The sequence below is a fragment of the Aedes albopictus genome, chromosome 2, assembly GCF_035046485.1.
Source record: "Aedes albopictus strain Foshan chromosome 2, AalbF5, whole genome shotgun sequence".
NCBI classification, from domain to species: domain Eukaryota; kingdom Metazoa; phylum Arthropoda; class Insecta; order Diptera; family Culicidae; genus Aedes; species Aedes albopictus.
This window is the reverse complement of record NC_085137.1, coordinates 207,909,746-207,932,424: the sequence shown is the minus strand read 5'-3', so window position 1 is coordinate 207,932,424 and position 22,679 is coordinate 207,909,746. Positions and strand designations below refer to the sequence as shown.

General features: G+C 38.2%; 1 protein-coding gene across 1 annotated transcript in view; it reads right to left on the bottom strand.

Moving 5' to 3' along the window:
- LOC115264937 (lachesin-like) overlaps window positions 1-22,679 on the bottom strand; it is a 378,560-nt gene that overhangs the window by 204,650 nt on the left and 151,231 nt on the right. Inside the window, exon 6 of the mRNA XM_029869087.2 lies at window positions 15,702-15,830. Coding sequence (XP_029724947.1) covers window positions 15,702-15,830 — 129 coding nt within the window. The remainder of the gene's footprint in view (window positions 1-15,701; window positions 15,831-22,679) is intronic.

The window sequence follows — 22,679 nt, the reverse complement described above, 5'->3', positions numbered from 1 at the left end:
TACACCCGCCTGAAACGCGAAGCAGCAAAGGTCGGACTGGTGGTGAATGCCTCAAAAACAAAGTACATGCTGGTAGGCGGAACCGAAAACGACCGGATCCGTCTGGGTAGTAATGTTACGATAGACGGGGATACTTTCGAGGTGGTGGAGGAATTCGTCTACCTCGGATCCTTACTGACGGCTGACAACAGCGTGAGCCGTGAAATCCGGAGGCGCATCATCAGCGGAAGTCGGGCCTACTACGGGCTCAAGAAAAAACTGCGGTCGAAAAAGATTCACCCACGCACCAAATGCACCATGTACAAAACGCTAATAAGACCGGTAATCCTCTACGGGCACGAGACATGGACCATGCTCGAGGAGGACCTGCAAGCACTCGGAGTTTTCGAGCGACGCGTGCTAAGGGGCTGTTCATAAACCACGTAGACTTTTTGGGGGGAGGGGGGGGGTCTGGCCAAAGTCTACGCTCCTTACAAATTTCAAAATTTTTGTATGAACGAAAGTCTACGAGGGGGGAGGGGGGGGGGTCTGAGATGGTCAAAATTTGGTCTACGTGGTTTATGAACAGCCCCTAAGGACGATCTTCGGTAGTGTGCAGGAGAACGGTGTGTGGCGGAGAAGAATGAACCACGAGCTCGCTGCACTTTACGGCGAACCCAGCATCCAGAAGGTGGCCAAAGCCGGAAGGATACGGTGGGCAGAGCATGTTGCAAGAATGCCGGACAACAACCCTGCAAAGCTGGTGTTTGCAACTGATCCGGTTGGCACAAGAAGGCGTGGAGCGCAGAGAGCACGATGGGCGGACCAGGTGGAGCGTGACTTGGCGAGCATTGGGCGCGACCGAGGATGGAGAGCGGCAGCCACGAACCGTGTATTATGGAGAAATATTGTTGATTCAGTTTTATCTTGAATTTGATGTAATACTAAATAAATGAATGAATGAATGAAAGCAAATATTCTCAGAAATCAATATGAATTGGAAAAAGTTTTCCATATTTGAGAAAATTCGCAAAGAAAAGCCGCAAAACTCGCGGAAAATTTAAAAAAAAATATTTTTGAAAAGGTTGTTTCATAAGCTTTAACCTCTGAAATTTTTGGAACACACTTTTTTCGTTTTTGAGTTATGGCCAATTTTGTTGAAAAATGTCCAAATGTGTCACATAAGCCTTTTCTTTGAAAAATCATAACTCAAGAACGAAGCATCGTAGAAACAATAAATCGTGTGAAAATAAAAGCAAATTTCCCAGGAATCCATGTACGCACATATTGTATGGTCATTTTTCACATAATTGGTCATAACTCAGGAACGTAAAAGGTGCATTCCAAAAACTTCAGTGATCAAAGCTTATGAAGGTAATTCCTCAAAAATATGTTTTTGGAAATTTTCCGCGAGTTCGGGCATAGTTTTTTCGGCTTTTTTTTATGAATTTTCTCAACGGCGGAAAATTTTGTGGAAAACTTTTTCCACTTATTTTTTGGATTCCTGAGAAAATGAAATAAAAAAAAACTTTGTTTCTACAGCGCTTCTTTCTTGAGTTATGAATTTTCAAAAAACGGCCTATTTGACACATTTGGACATTTTTCAACAAAATTGGCCATAACTCAAAAACGAAAAAAAGTGCATTCTAAAAGTTTCAGAGATTAAAGCTTACGAAACAACCTTCTCAAAAATATTTTTTTAAATTCTTTTCACGAGTTCGGGCATTGCTTTTCCGGCTTTTCTTTACGAATTTTCTCAACTGTGAAAAATTTTGTGGAAAACTATTTCTTTTTGAATTTCTGAGAATATTTGCTTTCATTTTCTAAAAAAAAACTTTGTTTCTATGATGCTTCGTTCTTGAGTTATGATTTTTAAAGTAAGTAGTGTCAGGGGAAAACAAAAAAAATCCACCTGAGTTTTCCGGAAAATTAGGCGACCCTGATTTTTTTTCTCAATTTTTTTTTTGTTCATATATCCATGAGCCCTGCCAGTGGAAAAAATTTCATGAAAATCTGAGACCCTCCAGTCCAAACCCGTACGGTAATGGAAGAAATGCCCATATAGTAGCTTTGCCAGTTCCGCCAGAAAGCCATAAAATATCATCTTCCCAGTTTTTTCCCTTACTTACTTAAAATAAATTTCGAAGAGATTTTTTGAAATCACCTTTTGACAGCTGGACAATTGTTTGACAGCTTCGCCAAGTGCAAAATGCGACGAGGGGTAATTCAACAAATCGCTCCCATACAAACTTCAAACTGATTTTTAAATAGGTTCCCGGGCACCAAAATTCATGAAAGTTCGGATTTCGGCTTAGATACGCATGCAGACTCAGGCATGGAATTATCTCAATACTCCTAAAAAGCCAATTGGTCATCAAAATGATACTTGGGTACCAACAGAGACATGACATCTGTCACACGACATGGGTAGCACTGGGGGTGGCTTCCGCCGCCAGTGTGAGACGTGCGGGACACATAATACTGTCGATCATTTCCTTATCAACTGCCCCACTCTTGAGCACCTAAGATCAACCTACGAGATCACCGGTATCGACAGCACCCTCCAAAACGACGCGGTAAGGGAACGCCAGCTGATAAACTTTTTGAAAGATGTCGGACTTTTTACCTTAATATGACCACTACTAAGACCCCGGACCTGTTAAGGAATACGAAATTACCACGCCCTCTAGCATTACGATGACCCCTGCTACGACCCTGGACTCGAAACGGACACTGTACACCATTTGACAACATCAGCCAAACGATGAACACCACAAAGTGAACTCTGCTAAAACATATTATGTAACTAGAACTGCCCCCTCCTCTCCACCTCCCCTCAACCACCCTCCTCCTTATCTACGGGGATGAACCAGCCTCGGGCTGAAAATCCCCAAAATAAAGAGCCAATAATAGGGACATGACCTGCTTTTTAACTTGGTTATTGTCCGAGAGCATCCTTTGCCAACGATGACTTCTGCTGTCGTATATTTTGGAAAGCATTAAGGTACTCTACCCAAGCAACAATAAACATAAACCTCAAAATAAGTGATTTGTTACACTAGGAATTTCTGAAGCCAATTTCAGAATTTTTGTGAGGAGTTAGTGATAATGTACCTGTATGAATTCCTTAAGGAATTTCTGGAAGAAGTTCTGCAGTAAGAGACGAATGTCGAGGACAGCAAAAACCAGGCATCCAATTATTCACTCACGCGATCAAATTCTACGGATTTATCCGCTTCCGCCATAATGATAATTTACTGCATGGGATGAAAAATAAAAGTTTCTCACGATATACACTCCCGTTCAAAAGTTTGGGGTCACCCCCTCAAAAATGTGTCATTTTTTTAGGCCCATATCTCCGCCAATTTGCGTCCGATTTCAAAACCCTAGGTTTCATTCAAAAGATAATAATTCAAAGAAACTTTGAACATGATTTAAAAGAAACTTTTTCAAAAAATTTTGTATGTAAACTTAACCCAAAGTTGCCAAATTTTCTAAAAAATGGATATAAACTTACGGCAGTGTCGCTGGAAGTTGGGTCGACCAAATTTTAAGATGAGAGCGGTAATATGACCCATTTTTTATTAGCTTTTAACTGCTTTTTACAGAACTTAGCTAAAAAATCTAGAAAAAAAAGTTATTAAGTAAATTAATCCTTAATGTCATCGACCAAAAGTTTGGGGTCACCCCTCAAAATGCTGTATCGGCCAAAAGTTTGGGGTCACTATCGTAAAACATGGAAAAGTGATTTGTTGATATCTTTGTCATCTTTAATTCAATTTCAATTCTTCTTGGCTTATTTGAAACAAAGGGACTGCATAGGCATTGAACCACACATATTTGTTGAAATTTACATACTAAAACTTAACGTAAAGTTGCCTCATTTTTTGAAGCGTGGTAAAATGGGCTAACTTTCCATAACATTTTTATATACAAAAATCGTAAAATACGTTAAGTTTAAGACATCAAACGTAAATTTAGTTAATTATCTTTGAAATGAGCCAAAAATAATTAAAATTGAACTATAGATGACGAAGATATCACCAAATCACTTTTCCATGTTTTACGAAAGTAACCCCAAACTTTTGGTCGATGACATCAAGGATTAATTTACTTAATAACTTTTTTTTCTAGATTTTTAGCTAAGTTCTGTAGAAAGCAGTTGAAAGCTTATAGAAAAATGGGTCATATTACCGCTCTCATCTTTAAATTTGGTCGACCCAACTTCCAACGACACTGCCGTAAGTTTATATTCATTTTTTAGAAAATTTGGCAACTTTGGGTTAAGTTTACATACAATTTTTTTTAAAACGTTTCTTTTAAATCATGTTCAAAGTTTATTTGACTTATTATCTTTTGAATGAAACCTAGGGTTTTGAAATCGGACTCAAATTGGCGGAGATATGGGCCTAAAAAAATGACATGTTTTTGAGGGGGTGACCCCAAACTTTTGAACGGGAGTGTATCTCTTTCTCTCCACGCACAACTCACGGATAAACAACAAAGCATCCAATTTTTCACTCCGTGCGCGAGCCACATAACGTCTCCACTAGACCGGCCCACATTTGTATGGCGAGAAAAAAAAATTTGGAAAAAATCACAGGGCACCCTCTAGAATCGTGCCTTTGGCTGAGAAGAACAATCTGTGAAAATTTCAGCTCAATCGATTTAAAACTGAGCTGGCGCACATGAGTTGAAGGTTTGTATGGGATTTTCAGTCCAAATATATGGGAAAATGGATGACCTACATTCTCTCACTCAGTACGCTGGTTCAGCAAATTCGATTTAGCTCAGAATTGAAGGAATGGTAGTTGATACCCTAAGGATGTAGCTTGCGCGCTACATCATAGGCAGCTATGTAATTCTTCATTGTTTCGATACCCGCCCACGTGCGTGAGCAATTGAAATGAAGGACAACATAGCCGCCTATGATGTAGCGCGCAAGCTTCGACCGACAAGCACGTGTTTCAGTTAGAGTGTCCATTTCCCGGCCAATTTTCGTGTCCCGGGATTCGGGACAAAATACTTAGCTAATCCCGGGAAATCCCGGGATCCCGGGATTTTTTTAAAATTTCAATAAAACCCAGAAATTTATTTGTTTAGCTTTTGTGCAGTTGAAATATTCATTTTTTAAGTTATGGTTATTTCTGTATCCATCACAAGAAGTATTATAAAATGTCTATACAATGTACTGCACTACTACTTGATGTACAAATGTCAATAACGAAATACATATAAAAGTATCAACGTTATGTTCGCCAAGAACAGTCTGTTTACAACTATTTAGTAGTTATTTATTGCAAGTAATTTTCTACCAATATCTAATAGTTTAAAAGAAATAATTATCATAATCTGTATTATATCGCTACGGAAGATGTTTGTATTGTTGATATGTATCATAAAAATCGAACTTCAATATAACTTTAGAGTACCTTTTGAACTCTTAGTTTCCGAATATTTCAATACGAAAAGTTGGGCTCTTTTTGCAATTGCGGTTTTCCATAATTTTAAAACTTTTGTACTTTTGTACTTTTTGTAGATTTCCAAAATTACAATATAATATGGTATGTGGGCTATGTCCAGTTTGTTCTTGCTGCTACTGAATAAACCAATAAATAGAAAAAGATGAATGAAATGCATAACATGATACCAAGTTTATCATTAATGATTGATTTTTTTCAAGTATGTATGACCTAGTGTCCAAAGCCCGGTGGTGTGTGAGAAAACCGCTCATATTTCGAAAGTGAAAATGGCCAGATAAAGTTTTTGCCTTGATATTTGGCAGTTTTATCTACAAATTGTCTTCATACCGGGATTCCCGGGATTGTCGGGATTTCTGAAATGAAATCCCGGGATTCGGGAAATCCCGAAATCACTCAAATCCCGGGAATTCTTGTCCCGGGATGTCCCGGGAAGGACACTCTAGTTTCAGTATTATTTATTGGAGCAAAATTTCACTTTTAATGAGAAAATTTTATGTTTTACCGGTACATTTTTTATAAAGTATGGAACGTTTTCAATTATTTATGGGTAACATTGCACATTTTCATGGAACATATGTTCATTCTTTATGGAGCGCTTTTTGATTTTCTATGGAGCATTTGCAATTTGTTATGGTTGCAATAACCTTTTGCCATTCTAAATGTGTCCTCTATAGAATTTCTCATTTCTGGAGAACTATTGATAGTTTTTTTTCAATGAATTTAAGGAAATTGCTAAAATAATTCCTGAGATAACGCATGGACGATTTTTTTAAATCATCGATTTCCTTGAAAATTTGACATTGAGAAGAAACCTCAAATTAATTTTTGAAGCAACTCCTTCAAGATTTTTTGAACTTATCATTGGAGGAATTTCCAAAGAGATCCGTGAAAGATTTTATAATCAAACACTTGGAGAATGTCATGGAGGAATCTGTTTTTTTTAATCCGTGGTTAATTTCCTAAAAACCTCTTTGAAAGAATTAAAAATGAACTTCCTGTAGGATCCTTTGATACATTTCTGGCGGAATTTATTCTACAAGGAAGCTCTGGAGAAGCTTTTGAAGCATGCATGTATGATTTTCTTACAGAATTTGTAGATAAATTTCCGGAGAAATCCCTAGTGGAAATTCTGAAGCAATCATTGAATCACAAAAATGTTATTAAATTCTAATGGAATTTTCCAATAGAATCCTGAGAAGAATTTTCGAAGGAGCTCCTGAAGTCAAGAAGAAATTTTGTAACATTTTCTGGAAAACCTCAAAAGATTTTCTGAAGGAATCGCTGAGAGATTTTTCAAAAAAATCCAAGAGGAATTTCCAAAGAAGTCCTTGGTCGAATTTTAGTAACAATCCTTGCAAGTTTTTTTAAGTATCAGTTCATGAAATTTCTGAGGAAATCCTCCCCTAAGAAATTTCTGAGAGAAATCTTTGGATAATCTTTCAAGGCAATTCCTAAAGAAAATATTCAAATAAATCCGTGGAAGATTTTTTTTTCTAAAGATTCCGTAAAGGAGTTCTGCGGGCGTCTCTAGAAGATTTTTTGTACATTTTTCCGAATCAGTCCTTTTTTTCACCATGTTGGCAACCACCGATTTTCAAATTTCTTGCGTCAATCGAAAGCTGGGACATTTTTACACAACATATCGAAAATTTAGAGATGTATCTTTTTCCTATCAAAAGTTATCTGCACTTTTGTAAATCATAGGCTGACCAGATTTGTCCCGTTTAAATACGGGACACATTTTGGAAACTCAACAAAAAGAAAATCAATGTCCAAAAACAGAACTGCATGTTATTAATAATGCTATATCAGCTAGAAAGAACGAATAATTGAGTCAAAAACGTTAACTAGGCTCCAATGACGAGTGTTTGAAAATTTGGTTGTCCCGTTAAATACGGGACGGATGGTCAGCCTAGTAAATCATGACACGTTTTCTCCATACATTTCCATGCGCACCGGCAATGACACGCAACAGCATCAAAGTTGGCGCTTGCTTGTACACACAAACGCACCTGCAGTAAAATTAGGGCAAATCGGAGGTTTGTTCTAATTTTTAACTGTTTCTCAACGATGCGGGCATTGCTTTTTAAACTTTTTTGGTGTTTTGAAAAGCTGAAACTTTCAACTTTTCATTAGTGGATTCAGATTTAGAATAAATGTTCGTAAACACTGTGAAATAACGCTGCATTTATGTAAACAATCGTCACCTGGCCCAGTGCGCGAAAGTGGCATGATTCACAAAAGTGCAGATAACTTTTGATAGGAAAAAGATACATCTCTAAATTTTTGATATGTTGTGTAAAAATGTCCCCGCTTTCGATTGACGCAAAAATTTTGAAAATCGGTGGTTGCCAACATGGTGCAAAAACAGTTTTGGTATAAAAATCCAAGATGGCGGCCAAAATCAATATGGCCTACCCATTTTTTTATAACTGTAAATAGTAGCCCTACCATCTCTCTTTTCAACAACCTATAGTTTTTAGGTGGTTTCTGGCGAAACTTTCGAGTTATAACGGTTTATATGAACCAACAATTGACAAAAATCGAGGGGTCCGCCAAAATGCTTGTGGCTCTAACTAACGGGGGGTCCACTAATTTGATTTGCCAAATGCATTTTCCTTACTTTTTTGGAGAGGACTTTCAGAAAATCGCCACCTTAAACATTTTTGAAGACGTGGTGTAAATAGTGGGACGGTCTCAGCGAGAGTTACCCCTATACTAAATGATTTTTTTGCGAACAATTGTGATTATTTCAATGATTTAGGATAAAAAAAAATGATTTAGGAAGAAAAAAGTGGTCCTAATATCGATCACCTTTTTTGAACGATCATGAGAACCGCTGCAAGTCCGTTTTAGTGTTGTTCTCTATATTTTGGTCATCAATTGTGTTATTTTAGGTAAAACTTGAATATTTTTTGTACGAGGAGCTCCAATGGTATCATCGTTATGTGTGCCGTTCAAAAAATATCCCATAAAATTTAAAAATAGGTTTCTAGAAGACGAAAATGCGAACAACTTGAGTATAAATCTATGGAGCAGCTGCATACTATCTGCATTTTCTCAGCTGTCAAGAACGCTATGAAGCTGATTTTTTCAGTGTAGTTGGGGGATTCCATAGGCTTGTTACCTACATAAAAACTACATCGCTGGAATGGAAGATAGCGGAGAAATAACTGGAAGAAGTCGGAAATTCTAATTTGAGCAATGGTATTCTACTAGGGCTGCTCAAACATTTATCAGAAAATTTAAAACTAAAATTTCCTAAGTCTGACCACCTCAATTTGCTGTTTTAGACTCCCATAAGCTACAGCACAAATTTGAGCTGAATTGATAAGGTCTTAGGTATCGCTCGAGTAGTCTGAAGTTTATATGGTAAAACTGGTACAAATATGTGCAGGAATTCTATGCGGAACATCTTTGTTGAAGACCGCTAAGTGATCCGATGCTTGCTAAAAAAAAGTTGTACCCTAGACTTAGTGTATCGAAAAAACAACCAGTTCTTATTGATGCTATTCGATAATGTGTTAAAATCACCACGTCAGAATTATTTACATTATAATTTTTGAAGCATATCTGTATCATTACGTCTCGTGTATCATTATCGGGCTTTTACACATTACATTTTACTGATTTCGTCTTATTTACACAACAAATAGTAGAACCCGAAATGATATTGGGCGCGCTAGTGTATAACATAGGATCTGAAAATATTCTCTCATACCACCACGTTTTTGATTATTAATGGTTTTATATTTTTCACAGTTCACTAGAAATATGGTGCATTTGATGATGTGGGATTTATATTTTTATTGCAACCCTTCGATGAAATATTCCTGTTTGAAGGTTAGTGCAAAATTACCGCACGCACCCTGTACAGAGCTGTAAGCAGTTGAGGACTTTTTTTTGGCCTATCTTATGCATGGGATATTTCTTGCCTGAATCGCCCAATAAACCGTTTTTTAAATCGCTATTAATAGCCTTAATCGTTGTGGGGTTTCAAAACGTTAGTCGGTAGTTTTCTATCCAAATTTGCATGGAAAAATATAAAACTATCGTTTCTCTCTGTTTTCGATCATAAATCGCTTGCCACAACATTAGGCACACTGTTCCTATTATGGAGGTAAAATGGAGAAAATTACTTACGTTAGATTTGTAATAAAAATTTCAGAAATTGTTCAACATTTGGGTAGTGTTCAACTATTAGAGAATTACCATAATTTGGAGTAATTCGGTTACATACGCTGATGAAAATTTGTGTTTTCGAGTTGATTTTGATTTTGATTGTTGAACTTTGTTGGAAGTAGTCAATTTCAATTTCAGAAGCTTGATGTTCTAAGAAAGACAAACACGAAGATACTCTATGACCAAAAAAATCAAGTTAATTTGAAATTTCCGTAGCGAAAAGTTTCTGGATACCCCATTCTCTTGCAGAATGGCTTTTCAACCGATTGTATAATCGGGACATGACCACAACATCATTTCATGGACCTTTTTGAAAGACTGCCTCGCATATCCGCGGTGAACGCCATACGAGAACCGACGGCCTCTTTGCAAAAGCAAGGGGGTGGAAGACATGTGTGAATTTGTAGACAGATAAAAGAAGTAAATCCGAGGCGTATCAACTTCCAAGAAAAGTGTAGCTTTAATTTTTTATGCGCCTAGGGCGGGAACCGGATCTTGTCTTTTCATCCCTTTTGCTCTACGTCGAGGGAGGGAAAATCATGTGCGGCTTAGGGCGAACGATATCTCAGACGGCAGCGTGGCGGTGTAGTTCTGATAGGAGGGTGAAGGTGGAGGTGGGAATGACGACGGATTTCTTCTAGTCGCTACCGATTTCGGTTTTTATCGTTCGATTTTTTCACGTTTTCTGGCGTGAGACGTGCATAGATCAACGATGATGATGACGATGATGGGATTCTGGTTGAGTTTGTGTGGGACTTTTAAATGGGAGGGATTGCAGCAGGATATAACATCGGAATGAACTTGCGATTTCCGTACCTCAGCCGTTACACGAATTTTCAGTGTCTTTAAAATATCTTCATGAATGCTAGTTGCCGATTGAATTATTTAGAACGTAACATATTTTAAATTTTTATAATCATTTTGTTCAAGGTGTTTATGAATATTATCAATCATTTCATTCATTTAGTAATATTATGATGCACAGATTAGGCTGACACAAATTTCGATTTTCTCTTATGTCACCGCCCCCTCGGAAAATTTTGGTAGGAAAACGGCATTTTGAGGGGGGACATAAATAAATTGTTCAAGAAATTTAAAAATTTTACAATGAAATTAGAGTCGCCGAGAAAATTTCTTAATAAATTCGATGAGTTTGATGATTTTGCCTAATTGTTTGGGTAACTTTTCATCAAAATCGTTTATTATTTATCATGCCCCCCCTTGACGACTCAACGAGCAATGTGACAAAAGAAGAAAATGGGATTTGTACCGGCCTTGTAAAACTTGTAAAACACGTGGATAACAAATTTGTTTTTGGAAAATACTCACTTTAGTTTGTAAAGGTGTTTCGCAACAGTGTTAAAGAGTCAGAGCAATGATCACTATCGTGGGGGCACACAAGATGTATGCAGATCTCTTCAGTTATTACGGTGAAACCTCCAAAGTTCACGCTCACCGAGTTTATGCTCGGTCAAGTGGTGAGTTCATCGAGTATTTAGGATCTTCAAGAAATGATTCTCTTCTGAGCCCTCACTGACACTAACGGATCCGGAATTTCGAAATCGGCCAACCGCAACGCATAATGGATGGTCCAATTGGACTGGAAAAGGAACAGCAGCCACACATTAACATTATTGTGTTCATACCCGAGCAAAAGGGAATAACTTACAAACACCATGCAAACCCGAGCAGAAGGGAATAACAACAGCATAAGGAGCTGTGTTATTTGGGCAAAATAACTGAATAATAAAATCAATAATTAAGTTATTACCATAACATATTGTGTAATAAACTTGTCTGTCATAAGCGGCAAAATAACAAATTCCATAACAAAAAAATGTTCCTGGAAAACCATTTTAATAACTTGTTTTATTACTTTCAATAACAACTTAATAACAGTAAATTCGTAAAATATTTCCATAATCAAATTTAATATTAATATGTTATTGATAGTAATCGGAGAGCAGAATTTGCTATGATATCAAACTCGTTACTAAATAAGGTATAATACTTATGCCTATGTAAATATTATTCTTTTATGTCCGAGACCTCTCATCAGGTACGAGGGGGGGGGGGACAAAAATAAATAAGGAACAAACAAAAAAAAAACTATTAAAAATTTAAAAATTATTAACACTATCGAAATAGTTGCGAAAAGTTGTTTTTTTTTTTTCAGCACGAGTCGTAAATTTAGCCAACGAGGCTTGCTGACTCTGACGTAAGAAATCAAGGTTGCGACCATTCATTTGCAAAGATTTACATTCATTTGCTATTATCTCAGTTCAGAAGCATGCTATCGAAAAACAATGTATGGATGTATTTAACCTTGTAGTTTTATCTGAAAGTTTGCCGAATAACATTGGGGTCGCACACGCATACCAAAGTCGTGAGCAAGCTGTGAAGGTAACTTTCCACAGCGTGAATATAATTTACATTCACCGCGTGGAGAGTTGCCTTTACAGCACGCTCACGACTTTGGTATACGTTTGCGACCCCAATGTTATTCGGCAAACTTTCAGATAAAATTACAAGGTTCAATTCATCCATACATTGTTTTTCGATAGCATGCTTCTGAACTGAGATAATAGCAAATGAATGTAAATCTTTGCAAATGAATGGTCGCAACCTTGTAAGAAATATTTTCAAATGATCGAAGAATACTATATTCAGCTTTTAATTCATTCTAAGAGATTTGAAGTCGCAAGATAATCGAACTTAACCCTCTAATACCCAAATTTTTGATTTTGATCTAAATATCATTTTTCGTCATCTAAAATCGATTTAAACATGTTTTGGAAGATGATTCTTTTTAATTCTCGATTTTGTGATTTTCGGTTTTTGATTTTTCTAATTTTTATTTTTGAACATCCACACACGTTTATATTTTTCTTTGAAGCCTCTTTGGGATACCGATTTTTTTAGACGAAAACATTTTGAGATTTTAGGATTATTGTTGAAATATTTTTATTTTAAAATTTTTTCAATGAAAATTTTATTTTTCGTGTAATTTTAAGGAAAGTAATTTTAGAGTGTATTCGACTCCCTTAAACTATTCTACTATGATAGAATGATTTGGAAAAAATCTAAAATATGTAAATTTTAGCGATTCAATACCATATAATCAATGATTTCTTAAAGGTGACTAAAACATCATTTTTTCAATGATTTTTGAAAAATGTAAATACGCTTTAGAAGACACCAAAAATCATTTTAAGATATACAAAACAGTCCTAAATATCACCCAAAAATATAAAAAAATTGATTGTCCACGAAACAAAAATTCTCAAACTATACCCCGTCTAAAGGCGGGGTTGGGTATTAGAGGGTTAAGTAATTTCTATATTATCAAATACGGCGAGCTTCGATTTCCACCTGTAATTCATAAACTTTTCCACTTTAATTGTTTTCGGAGCTCGGTTTTGAAATCAACACGTGTATTTGAAAAAGTTTGATCGTCGATAGCAATTTGTGACTTTTGTTTTGATTTTTTTAGCGTAGAAACTAAAGAATTTTTAGAATGCTTTGCAGAAAATTTTTGGGATATTGGAAATATTGTACAGATTAATTCCTCCGATTTTCCCTGGATTCTAGAATTATGTCGAATATTCCTCCTGGATTCTACAAGGATTCCGCCAAAAATGCTATTATTTCTCCTGAACTTCCTCTTATGATTCCTACAGGACTTTCACTAGAAATGTTTGCAATATATTTTTTCTAAAATTCCTCTATTTATTTCTCTAAGGATTCCGTCAAAAACTCCTTTTGTGCTTGTCAAGTGACTTTGTCATAAAATTCTTCCAGAAATTCGTCGACAGATTTGATCATAAACTTTACCATAAATTACTTCAAAAATATTTCAGAAATTTCTCCGAGAGTCTTTCGACGGAACCTTTCATGGATTTTCAAGGACTCCTCTAGAAATTCCTCCAGGATCCTGCATAGAATCCCTTCAAGGATTTCTTCAGAATTTCCTGTGATCATTAGTCCTGAAGTTCATCTTAAAATTTCTCTGAAAATTTCTTTGAGGATTTCATCAGGAGTTTTTCCGAATGTTTCTCCAGGTGTTTTTCAAAAGATTTTGCCAAGAATTCTAAACATTGCTCAGAAGAATTACCTTCGGAATTTCTAAGAAAATTGCGCCAGGAGTTCTCTTGAAGACTTCTCCAGGGATTTATCGAAGGGTTCCTCCAGAACTTCCAAGTGTTTATCCGAAAATTATTTAAGGAATTCTTAAAATGAGTCGTTCAGAAATTTCCTTCTAACCTGAATACAAAAATGGAACAACAGAAAGGGACAGGTCATGATCGTCGAATTGTTGCTGTGATTTCTAAATTTGTTACTGTTGTATTATTGCTGATAAGTTGATCAATAGTACAACAAAACATGTTATTTAAATGTAATTTAGTTAATGTATATCAATAGCTTGATTATAACAAAATGAGATTGTCCAACAAAATTTGTTATGGAAAAGCTATGCCTTGATAATTTAATAATAACAAAACAAGATATAAAAACAGGTTATGTGATTTCGTAGTTATTAACTTGGTATTCTCCTCTACTCGGGAAGAGCAATCTGTACTCTAATGCCTAAAACTGTTATTGCTGTATTATTCTTCATATAATTATGAGAGCATCCGAATCACAATTGGAGGTATTTGAGCAGATTTTGGTATTGATGTGGTATTTGTTGCTTAAGCAGTGAAAATAACTGAAGAACAGGCTTTGCTATTACATCGAAAAATGTAGATGAAAAATGTACAATTTATTAATAAGAAATGTTATTACTTTGTTATTCAATACCTTTTGAAAAACAAATACAGCACTGGAAATTTTAGGTATGCATTGGGTGTTGAAATAACACGACTTGTTATTTTCTAGGTGTTATTGATACAAAATTATGGTATTCATTTTTGTTATTTTGCCTCTTATTACCACCTAATGAAGAGCATATCGAGGTATGATAGTATTTAAGATTAAGACCTTGGTATGTTAGAAGGGCCCATATAGCCGATGCGGTAAACGCATGACCATGCTGAGGGTGACGGGTTCGATTCCCGGTCGATCCAGGATCTTTTCGTAAAGGATATTTCCTTGACTTTCTTGGGCATAGAGTATCTTCGTGCCTGCCACACGATATACGCATGCAAAATGGTCATTGGCAGAGGAAGTTTTCAGTTAATAACTGTGGAAGTGCTCATAGAACACTAAGCTGAGAAACAGGCTTTGTCCCAATGAGGACGTTACGCCAAGAAGAGAGAGAGAGAGATCTTGGTATGTTATTCAGTTGTTATTTCTTTCTGCTCGGGTAGTTCTATCATGGACAGGGTAGAAAAGTGAAAGCAGCACAAAGGCAGTAGTTCGATATAGTAGAATTAAGGATAGAATACATTCAGGCGCTGTACAAAGTGTAATTGCAGCTGCCAACTGGATTCGGTCACGTAGTGCACTAGTGGACAAAAGAGCAATAAATTAGGTTGAGTGATTAAGAATTAAAAAAAAAGTGTCTAGGATTTACAGGTTTCAGATATCAATTGTGTAAACACAACCTTCATCGCCCCATCTCTCATGGTTTACCATAACTCACAGTGTGTTAACAATAACCGGTAATTATCCCTCCGGAAAGGTGACAAATTTAACGACTTTCCACTTAATCCATTCTGTTTTACCGCAGCCAGCCAGTCAGCGGAAGCAACTGGTTCGTTACAATCCCTTAATTTCCATATTTCCCCACGGTTCCTTCCAGACCCCTTTCCCGCTGGCCCCCTCATCTTTCAAGGACACACACCGTCGTCGGTTAGCACTCGACACTGCCACTTTTGCGGAAGCCTTTCTTTCCTGGCGCGCCAGGATAATGTTAATGCGATGCAAATGAATTTAATTTAAATTGCTGGTGAAATTAGACCTCCCCCTTCTCGCGCTCCCGGAAAGCAGAGGTTTTACTTTCTTTCTTTTTTGTCATCAGTTCCGTGCACAATACCCTTTCAGTTGAACTGAAAAACGATCCCAAACAAGCACATTTGCTGGAGAAGAAAAAAACGGAAGGATACCAGTACTTACAGTCAACGCTGACTTTAATTCGCTTCGACACCGTGGGCGGGACACCGTTCGATGCAATGCAGAGGTATGCACCCATGTCCAGGCGGGAGATTTTCGATAGTTCCACCGATTCTCCGTCCCACTCCAGTACTGGGCAGTGCGAATCACGTGAATAAAGGAGAAGAAAATAAAGGGAAATTTATTATTGCGGACAGTTTGGAGTGGTTTCTGCTTGCAGGACAGTTTGCTCATTTCGATGTTGGTGGGAAACTTCCGTTGTAAGTTTTATAATTTTCTGAAGTGCACCAAATTTTGAACAGATTCGGCCACTACACATGCATACATACATGCAATACCTATATTATATTTATTTGCTCTACATCACATTTATGATAATACATAAACAACAAATACGTGTCACAATAAGACTCGATTTGGGGTTATCGCTCTTCACATCCAATGTCGCCAGATTACGTTCTACCTGGCCCACACATCTGCCCTGCTGTGCTTCACATCTCTTTGAAGATATCCGCATATCCGGCGTGATCCTAATGAACAACACCGTCTATCATTTCTTTGATATGTTTGGTCAGCTTCCCAGGAAAGTCGTTTTCGTCCATGATTTTCCATAGCTTTGAGCAGTCGATACTGTCGTATGTCGCCTTAAAGTCGATAAATAAGTGATCCTTCTAGACCTGGTATTTCATGAGGATTTTCCATACGGCTAAGATCTGGCCCCTTGTAGACCGCCCGTCGATGAAGCCGGCTTGATAACTTCCCACTAACTAATCAGTTTTAGGAGACAAACGACGGAAGATGATCTTAGATAACACTTTGTTGACAGCAATCAAAATGGTGATCGCTCTGAAGTTCTCACATTCAAAATAGTCGCTTTTTTGTGAATGGGGCAGATTACCCCTTCCACTCCTTCGGTAGCTGTTCGGTTTTCCAGATACTGAATATCAACCAGTGTAAGCAGATGGCCAACTTTTCAGGGCCCGTCTTGATGAGTTCAGCTGCGATACAATCCTTACCAGCTGCTTTGTTGATTTTGAGCTGGTGAATGGCATCCTTAACTTCCCGCAGCGTGAGAGTTGGCTCATTTCCGTCGTTCCCTCCGTTGTCGTGATCTCCCGTACCTACGTCATACACGCCATTAACGTGCTCGTCAAAGTGCTGCTTCCACCATTCGATCACCTCACGTCCATCCGTCAAGAGGCTCCCGTCCTTATTCCATTCCCTTGCACTCCGCTTTTTCAAGACGGCACTCTTTCCTTAAAGAGGCGGGTCTGCTGTTTCTTCATCTGTTCCACGTTCTGCCGGGTTCCTTGCCGCAGCATTACCGCCCGTGCTGCGTTCTTCTGCTCCAAAAACGCTCTGCACTCATCGTTGAACCATTTGTTGCGTTCACTCCTTTCCACGTACTCGATGGTGCTCGTTTTTTCTGTTTTCCAACAGTCCTCTAGAGGGGCCACATCCAGCTAGCCTTCGTCTGGCAACGCTGTCTCGAGATTCTGCGCATACGCTGGGCAACATCCGGTTGCTTCATTCGCTCCAGTTTATACTGAGGCGGCCGTCGGTACCGTACATTGTTGATGACGGAAAGTTTTGGGTGCAGTTTGGCCATCACCAGATAGTGGTCGAATTCGATGTTAGCACCACGACAGGTCCTGACGTCGATAATGCCGGAGAAGTGTCGTCCGTCAATCAGAACGTGGTCGATTTGCGATTCCATCGGTTGTGGTGATCTCTACTGCCGTTCTACGCATAATTGTCCCATGTACAAAAACTTGAAACTGAGAAACGTTTTTACTTTCTTTCGAAAAAGCGGTGCAACAAAATGAGTTTTAGTTTTCATAGTATTGTGAGAAACCTATATTTTCATGCTTGAGGTACTTTAAATCAAAAATGTATACACATACAGTTTTTAACTAAAAATACTTAGTGGGAATGTTATGCCTAGAAACGTGGTCCTGTCGGCTAAATTTCTACGCATATCAGTTCTACAAAAAATACTCGTCTTTTTTATCGCTTGAAGTAATCTTTTCTGCACGTTTTTTTCATTTTTTTAAATAACAAAAACTGTTACCTTCTCGTATAGCATTATAAAACTATTATTCATAAGGCTCAAATGTATTACAGCAAAACAGAGCCGAAAGATAACATAAGAGTGATTTCACATTTTAACACATTCTTTATGATTAGATAAGAAAAAACCAGGAGTGAAGGAGTTAGTGAATGAGTCAGAAAGTTAGTGCAATGATAAGTGTGTGAGTGTGAGCTGCTCCAAGATTGAGTGGGTTGGTGAGTGTGTCAGTTGCTGACTGAGAAAGTTATAGAGCTTTGATGGGCTAATGTGCATGTATTAGTGAGTGAATTAGTGAGTTAGTCATTAAGTGATTTATTCAGTGAGCTAATGAGCGAGTTTGTAAATGAGTGTGCAAATGAGTGAAGGAATGAGAAAAAATAATTATGAGGGAGTTAATAAATGACTGAGTAAGTTGGTAAAAGATTGAGTTAATGACTTTAGGTGTGAGCAAGTTGGTGAATGAGAGAACTGATGACTTAGTGAGTTGGTGAGTGCGTGGAAGAAAATGAGTAAACTGGTTATTTAGTAAGTAAATGAGTTCATGTGGTAAATAAATGAAAATGAAACGAAGTATGTGACTGAGTGAGTTTGTGAGTTATTGAAAAAATCAGTTTGTTAGAGAGATAATGTGTAAGTAAACGAGTAAATCAATAAGCAAATGAGTAAGTGAGTGAGTTTGTTAATGAGTGAATTAGTTCGTAAGTAAATGAATGAATTAGTGAGTAAATGATTGTTAGTGAGTAAATGAATGAGTTTGTAAGTAAAAATGGAATATAGTAAGCTAGTGAGTTATCACTCATATTTTCGAGATTAGTGCAACGTAAAAACTATATCACAATCATACGAAACGACGCGGAACAGGACATAAAACTTTTTGTTCTTACAAAAAAAAAACAAAAAAGGGTATTGGGTATTGGTTCCCTTCTTAAGCATGTGGCTCCCATTTTCATCCTACGAAAAACAAAGGATTGAAGCGGTGTTTGTTTTGTTTCTTATTTTTGTATTTTTTGTTAGAAGTGAGCACCCATGAAACCAAAAAGCACGGGATCAATCGGTGCCGTTATCGCTTGTTTTCGAATAGGATGAATATGGGAGCGTGAGATTAATGATGGAACACATACCCTAAATTTACCTTTTTTCTAAGACGACTAATAACAAGACAGACAGCTCCCACCCTGTCGCAGGCGACATGGTCGAAACGCCCTCAATGATTCCTGGGAACATTAAAACATGATTGTGTGCGTTTACCTGCATATTCGTACACGGCAGGTGTAGCATCGCACACACACTTATTTATGATGTTGTTCCCTGAAGTCGTTCGCGACGCTAGTGTGTTTGTCGTTGCCAGAGTATTAGGAGCATGAGAATAGATGTCTGTCTTGTTATTAGCCGTCTTCGCTTTTTTTTACGACCGGTTTCAGGTTTGTTGTCATCCATCATCAGGACGATGTCCAACTGGTTACTAATTAAAACTAATACAGCTTCATACTTGGGAAAAAGAAAATTTATATCCTTTTTTCGTTTTTTGTAAGAACAAAAAGTGTTATGTCCTGTTTCGCTTCGTGTCGTATGCTAGTGAGTAATGTAGTGAGCTGACTAGTAAATGAGTGAGTGAGCGAGTGATGAGTTAGTGAATTAGTGCATTAGTGAGTCAGTGAGTCTGATAGTGAGTGAATGTGTGTAGTGAGTTGATAACTTAATGGGTGGGTGAGTTGCTAAGTGTGTGAGTTAGTAAGTGAGTGAGCTTGTTAGTGAGTGATGTAACGAGTTAGTAAATGATGTTGTGAGTTAATAATTTAATGAGAGCGTGAGTTGCTAAGTGGGTGTGGTATTAAGTGAGCGAGCCTGTCAGTGAGTGATGTAATGACTTAGTGGGTGATGTGGTGAGTTGAAATATTGAATAATGATTGAGTTGATAAAAGAGTGAGCAGATGGGCAAATGAGTGATTGAGTTATCTAGTGAGTTAGTGAAGTGAAGACTGTGTGAGCCTGTTAGTAAATGAGGGTGTGAGTAAATGAGTGAGTTAGTGAGTGATGTAGTGAGCTACTAATTGAATGAGTGAGTTAGTTGGTAAGTGATTGAACGAGTGAGCGAATGAGTTGATGAGAAAGCCCGTTAGTGAGGAAATGAGTGAGTCAGTGAGCGAATCAGTGAATAAGCATTAGTGTGGGTCATCGGAACCGTTTTCTCAGATCAAAGCTTTTTTAATTCCGTTTCGGGTCCTGAGTGTGTGTGCAAAATTTGAGCAAGATTGGTTGCGTCTACACTTTGTGCATTACAATTGAAATTTGTATGGGATTTTGTATGGGAAAACATACTTTTTTGCATTTTAGCCATAAGTTGAAAAAAATTGTCTGAAACTTTTTAACCGATACTGTAAAATAATAGCCTAGGATGTTCTGAAAAACTTTGTTCAAGACCGCGGAGCGATCCGATGTTTGTGGAAATAGTTATAACCAACGAACCGCATACATGTGTTTATGTTTTGACATGTAAAGGAATAACAATAGCAACAAAATCATGTTGTTTTGCCAAGCAATGCCAACGCTATAACTTTTTTCATAAGCATCAGATCACTTCGCGGTCTTCGACAAAGTTTTTCAGGATACCCTAGGCTATGTTTTCACTTTATCGGTTACACGTTTTCAGACAAAATCGAGCTTGTTATGAGAGAAATGCAAAAAGGGTGTTTTCCTAAGTAAAACCCCATACAAAATTCAAACGCGATGCGCAAAACGTAGACATAACCGATCGTGCCCAAATTTTGCACACTTATTTGGGTCCTGAAATGGGATCTAAAAAACTTTGATCTGATAGGATACCATTGAATTTTTCATTTTTCCATATAAACGATGACCCACTCTAATAAGCATGTGCTCGTGATTGATAGTGATGGCCACGAATGATGATTAATGAGGTTGGCATCTGTCATTAATAAAAGAAAGTTTACGAAAGTTTACAATTTATAGGTGGGTGATACCGTAACTGGGTAATGAAACCCATGCCCTCTTCTCCACCCTTCAATGTTGTGGTAGCTAGCATAACTTGGATCAAAGCGTGCAAACCTCGGATCTGTTGGGTGGTGTTCTTTCTGCAGACCGGAATGAAACGTTGTAGCATAAAAACAATGTCTGCTTAGATCGGTTGACGATGGGGATCCCATTTGTTCAAACGCTCCGACCTCAGTTGCTGGTAATGACAACGTTGTGCTCGTTGGCATAGATACATCATTTCATTGGTTTAAACGTATGTGATCCACACTGTCCATATAGCCGAGGCGGTAAACGCACGGGTATTCAGCATGACCATGCTGAGGGTGACTGGTTCGATTCCCGGTCGGTCCAGGATCTTTTCGTAAAGGAAATTTCCTTGACTTCCTTGGGCATAGAGTATCTTCGTGCCTGCCACACGATATACGCATGCAAAATGGTCATTGGCAGAGGAAGCTCTCAGTTAATAACTGTGGAAGTGCTCATAGAACACTAAGCTGAGAAGCAGGCTTTGTCCCAATGAGGACGTTACGCCAAGAAGAAAGAAAGAAAGAAAGATCCACACTGTCAAGTGTCAACAATTCTCAGTACAATGGATTTTCATGCTGCGCCGCTTCACTTCTGGCTACGTAAAGAACACTACCCGTTTGATCCCAGGCTGGTGTAGTCATTGAGATGGAGTAGTACGTTGAGATATTTTACCAAGATGTGTTACACATTGTTTCGTTTTATTGTGAAAAATTGGCTTCATAGTCCACTAGCCGATTTTATGAATGAAAACCCATCAACATTGTTGTGACTTCGTGGAATGGCTCATTAGGGATGCTGTAATAGCTAACTTATCTTACATGTGCATTAGAATACATGCAGCTAGTTCCTCACTTACGTCATGTTTCATTTACCAACTCACTCACTTTTGAACCCCCTCACTTACCAACACTTACTTACTTACCGGTCAGGCTAAGGCCGGGGTGGCCTCTGCTGTACATAGGAGCCGCCTCCATTCCACTCGGTCCATGGATGTTTGTCTCCAGTTCCGCACTCTGCGTAGGGTCCGCAGATCGTCCTCCACTTGGTCGACCCACCTAGCTCGCTGCGCTCCACGTCTTCTTGTACCGGTCGGATGACTCTCGAGAACCATTTTAGTCGGGTTGCTATCCGACATCCTGATGACCCCACCGTAGCCTCCTGATTTTCGCGGTATGGACGATGGTTGGTTCTCCCAGCAGCTGATGCAGCTCGTGGTTCATTCGCCTTCTCCAAGTCCCGTCTTCCATCTGCACTCCGCCGTAGATGGTGCGCAACACCTTCCGTTCGAAAACTCCAAGGGCGCGTTGGTCCTCTGCACGTAGGGTCCATGTTTCGTGCCCATAGAGGGCGACCGGTCTAATCAACGTTTTGTAGATGGTTAATAGTATGGGACAAACATCAAATTCTCGCTCCAGTCGACTTTTTTGATTCCATTTAGGTCCTGTATGAACTGTGCAAAATTTCTGCGCAATCGGTGAAACTATAATTTAGCGCAAGCGGTTCAAAGTTTTCATAGGATTTACTATGGGAAAAGTTACACTTTCAATCAAAAAATCCCAAAGGTCGCCCTTTGTCTCCTTAATTCAAATCGATCAACGTTTCTAGTAGAAAAATCATTTGTGAAACTTTCCTTCCAAGACCGCAAAACGATAGGATGCTTGTGGAAAAAGTTATTGATTTATTACCGATTAGTGATCCAACGAACGGCTTTTTGTTTTGTTTTATTAGCAGCACTGTAGCTGCTGCCTTGGCTGCTGCTGTTTCTGGGGGTGGTGATGCCTCCCGCCACCCCATGCAACAACGGCAGCAGCAGTGCTGCTGATAAAACAAAACAAAAAGCCATTCGTTGGGTCACTAATCGGTAATAAATCAATAACTTTTTCCACAAG